Source organism: Antrostomus carolinensis, unplaced genomic scaffold (genome assembly GCF_000700745.2).
Source record: "Antrostomus carolinensis isolate BGI_N321 unplaced genomic scaffold, ASM70074v2 scaffold2515, whole genome shotgun sequence".
NCBI lineage: Eukaryota > Metazoa > Chordata > Aves > Caprimulgiformes > Caprimulgidae > Antrostomus > Antrostomus carolinensis.
In genome coordinates this window covers 9,623-13,351 of record NW_010316894.1, presented here as the reverse complement: position 1 = coordinate 13,351, position 3,729 = coordinate 9,623, and the positions used below count along the sequence as shown (strand labels likewise).

Here is a 3,729-nt window from a genome sequence, read left to right as displayed (position 1 = left end):
CGCCCTTCCCGGCCCCAAGCCCCCTGCTCTCACCCCCTTCCCGCATACCCCAGCCCCATTCCCACCCTCCTGCTCCAGCGTGGCCTCCCTTCTCCCAGCCCATTCTCCTTCTCCAGCTCAGGAGTTTTCACATCATCCCCCGGCAGAAGGAATGTCTTCCCCCACCCCATCCCCAGCCGCCCGGGAGCGGAGCTCCCCTCTGACCGGCTCTCCCCTCCCGGGATCCCCCGGCTCCCCAGGCACCCCCATCCCCGCCCGGGATGCCCTTCCCCAGCGCCGGGAGAAGTGGGACTTTGTACTCACCCCCTGCCTGCTGCTGTAGCTCTGAGTCTGGAGACCGGCTCTGATTCCGGCTCCATCACGTTTAGTGCATTGTCTCTTTCGGGCAATTTTTGCAGCAATCCATCAGAAAAAGGGGGACAGGCCGGTTTGTGGGTACATCCTTCCCAGGAGCTCAGCTCTCTGTCTCTCTAAGGGGCTCAGCTGTGTCAAAGACACCCCCTGGCCCGGACGGCTCACTCCTTCCTCCTTCTCTTCTGGGTCCTTTTGCTTACACAGATCTTTTAATCCCATTTAACTCCCTCTCGGCAGACTGCAATTACCTTGGGAAAAAGGAGAGAGAACAGAAAGTACACGCTAGGAAGCCAGGCTGGCCCATGGTCGCTGGATTTCTTGCCTCTTTTTTTTTCCTCCTCCTTATTAATAGTACAATTTCTGTGATCTCTGATTTCCAAAGTCCTTGATTTAAAGTGTTTTTTTTTTTTTCTTAGCTGTTACTTTTTTTGTTGTTGTTTGGTTGGTGGTTGTAATTATTTTTATTTGCAGTGCAGATGTGCCTCCCACCCCCCCAAGGATCTCTCCTCTGGACTTAGAGAGAAGAGGAAAAGGCAGATTTTGAGAAATGAAAATTATTTAAGGATGTCCCTGCTGCCTCTCTCTGCTGCCCTCCTCTGTAATACCAAAGCACTTACAAAAAAATAATACAAAATAAATAAATAATAATAAAAAAGGAAACTCTTTTGGCCAGAAGAGCTGCCGAGAAGCAATCGGAGACCCCTTCCAGGCTCTGTGGAGGAAATGCAGAGGCCCCTGGTCTGGGGGGAGGGGGGCGATAATGGAGATCACTGCTGGTCTGCACTCACCTGCCGGGGGGCTGCGAGCCCTCTGCCCAAACGGGCTTTGACCCACCCCAACACGGATAATAAAAAAGGAAACTCTTTTGGCCAGAAGAGCTGCCGAGAAGCAATCGGAGACCCCTTCCAGGCTCTGTGGAGGAAATGCAGAGGCCCCTGGTCTGGGGGGAGGGGGGCGATAATGGAGATCACTGCTGGTCTGCACTCACCTGCCGGGGGGCTGCGAGCCCTCTGCCCAAACGGGCTTTGACCCACCCCAACACGGACTGGCGAAGGACCTGCGTTATGAGGTACCCAACATGGCTTTTCAGGGGCTCAGCAGTTGGCGCTTGTGGAAGGGGCTTGCAGGAGGAAAGCTCCCCTTGTTCCTGCTCCCCTCCTCGTCCTGCCCTGCTTCTTCAGGAAGGGGAGACAGGGGACTGGGTGGGGGGCATCTCCAGACCCCCCCTCTCCCCCTACCACCAAGTGATGGAAGCTGGACCCCAGGAGGGCAGGGAGAAGGGAATGAGTTTTCTTACGCAAGGTCCATCAGAGTAAATCAGACCCCAAGCTCCCTCCGCCAGCCCTGCCAGGAGAGGGGACCTTTGCATGTGGATAAAACCTACAGCCCTGTGCCCCCTCCTCTTCCACAAAGTCCCACCAAGCTGGACCCAGCCACTGTGCATGCTCCAGGGTGACCAGCAGGTCCCTGTTGTCCACACCAGGACACAGGAAACCCCTGAGCTCTATGAGATTCCCTCAGGCAGGTGAGCGCATCCCACCAGACCGAGCCCTCCCACCTCCTGCCCTACTCCCTTCCCCCTTGCACAGCATCTCTGCCTTGGGCACTTACTTTGCAGCGAGGTGAGAGGCTGTGCACCGTCTCCTCACAGCCCCACGTTCATCTGCATTCATTTGTCCCAGCAGCTTATGGCAATTTCTACTTCTTTTAAAATAATAATAAAGGCAAAAACAGCAAAAAAGCACCTCAAATCAAGCCCCTTCCTCCCTCCTTCCCCTTCAGTCTCAAGGTGTCTCCTGTGCTGGGAGCCAGCGAGTGTCTGCCAGGCTGACGGGCCCTGAGTGAGCCAAGGCTTCCTGGCAAGGCTGAGGTTCCCCCAAATTCAACAGATAATCCTTCCCCAGGACTGATGCGGGCAGGTCTCCCTCGGGCTGTCGCTCCACTCGTTGGTCATTGATGCTGCAGGGATCCAAGAGAGAAGAGAAGTTGGGACCGGGTGCTGGGAGGGACATGGATGTGAAGGATGTGGAAATTCTAAGGCTGCCCTTGTCCTTTTAAATAGCTGCAGCCAGGGGACTCTCCTGGCTGGGGTGCCCCAGGTATCCGGTTTCAGCAAACAGCAGCTAATGAGCAGAGATCCAGCCTCCTCCGATGGGCAGGTTCAGGGCTGCTCTGCAGGCATGGGGAGCAGGGGGGCAACCCGGGCACCCACCAGCAAGGGATGGAGCAGGGATGAAGCTGGGGCAGAGAGGGGAGAGCTGAGGGTAAAGAGCTACACGGTCACTGCTGCTCTAGGGTGGAGGGCATGGCTGTAAAGTCTACAGGGCTCCTTGGGTTGCAAGGTCTACAGAGCAAAGGACAGGTCCTGTGAGGTGCTAAGCATCCAACACAGGTCTGGGCATCAAAGCTGAGCTATCCCAGGGTCTCACTCCACACAGGTAAGGGCTGCATCATCCCTCGAAACAGGGTGAAAGACCAAGCAGAATTAAAGCACCTCAAACCTGGACATGGACACTAAACTTAGACACTCTCCATGAAACAAATACAGCCACAAACAGATCAGCATCTACCCACTGAGTACCTGAACTTGAAACTAGAGGGGAATGATGTTACACGCAGAGCAGAAAATTCGAGGTCCGACTGGCCTGACTCAGCAATGCAGGTTTTACTCAAAAAACTGACCTCAGAATGTGGCCAAAAATTAAGGTTTCCACCATAAATCAGGTCTCCCATATACATGATGTCTTCTGTCACCACGCGTGCTGAAGACTCCTCTCCTTTAATACATATATTTGACTTAGTTGTGGTTGCTTGCTGGGACTGTGGTTTTGCATCTAATTTCTACAGGGATAAGATTTTATTCATACCTTTGCTCTGAAGCATCTGCATGTTGCTTCCTTCCTTGCTAGAATAGATGAAGCTTTAAGTAACAATATAAAAAAAAATTTTGAAAGTTTTGTGACTGGGGTAGATAACTGACAGCCTCACAGTCCGCTGTCCTCAAGAAAATCTTTTGAGAGGAGTGAAGGCAAGTTACACATCCAGACACTTGTACAAAGCTCATATACACAGACAAACCTGTCTCAAAACCCTCTGAAGGCCCAGGAGCTCAGACAACCCATCCAGACCAACTTTGAGGGTTGGGACTTTAGGGACAAAAGGTGGTCACACAGCTTGTCAGAAATCACATAAAATCTCTATTTTTCTTAGCTATTTTTTTTCCCCAGCTGGTTTTTTCCACGTTTTTTAGTCACACATTCCTCATTGAGAAACACATTCTAGCTTAAGTATTTAAGATAAAGCTTAAATCTATTAAAAAAATACTTTGCAAGGAAGCGTGGGGAAATTCCTGTGCTGTTGAATATACCTTGTATC

General features: G+C 52.2%; 1 protein-coding gene across 1 annotated transcript in view; it reads right to left on the bottom strand.

Moving 5' to 3' along the window:
- The window catches only part of LOC104525266 (collagen alpha-1(XXVII) chain B), a 15,925-nt gene extending 15,053 nt beyond the window's left edge, over positions 1 to 872 (bottom strand). Inside the window, exon 1 of the mRNA XM_029085060.1 lies at positions 304 to 872. Coding sequence (XP_028940893.1) covers positions 304 to 359 — 56 coding nt within the window. The 5' untranslated portion in view covers positions 360 to 872. The remainder of the gene's footprint in view (positions 1 to 303) is intronic.
- Positions 873 to 3,729: the final 2,857 nt, after the last annotated feature.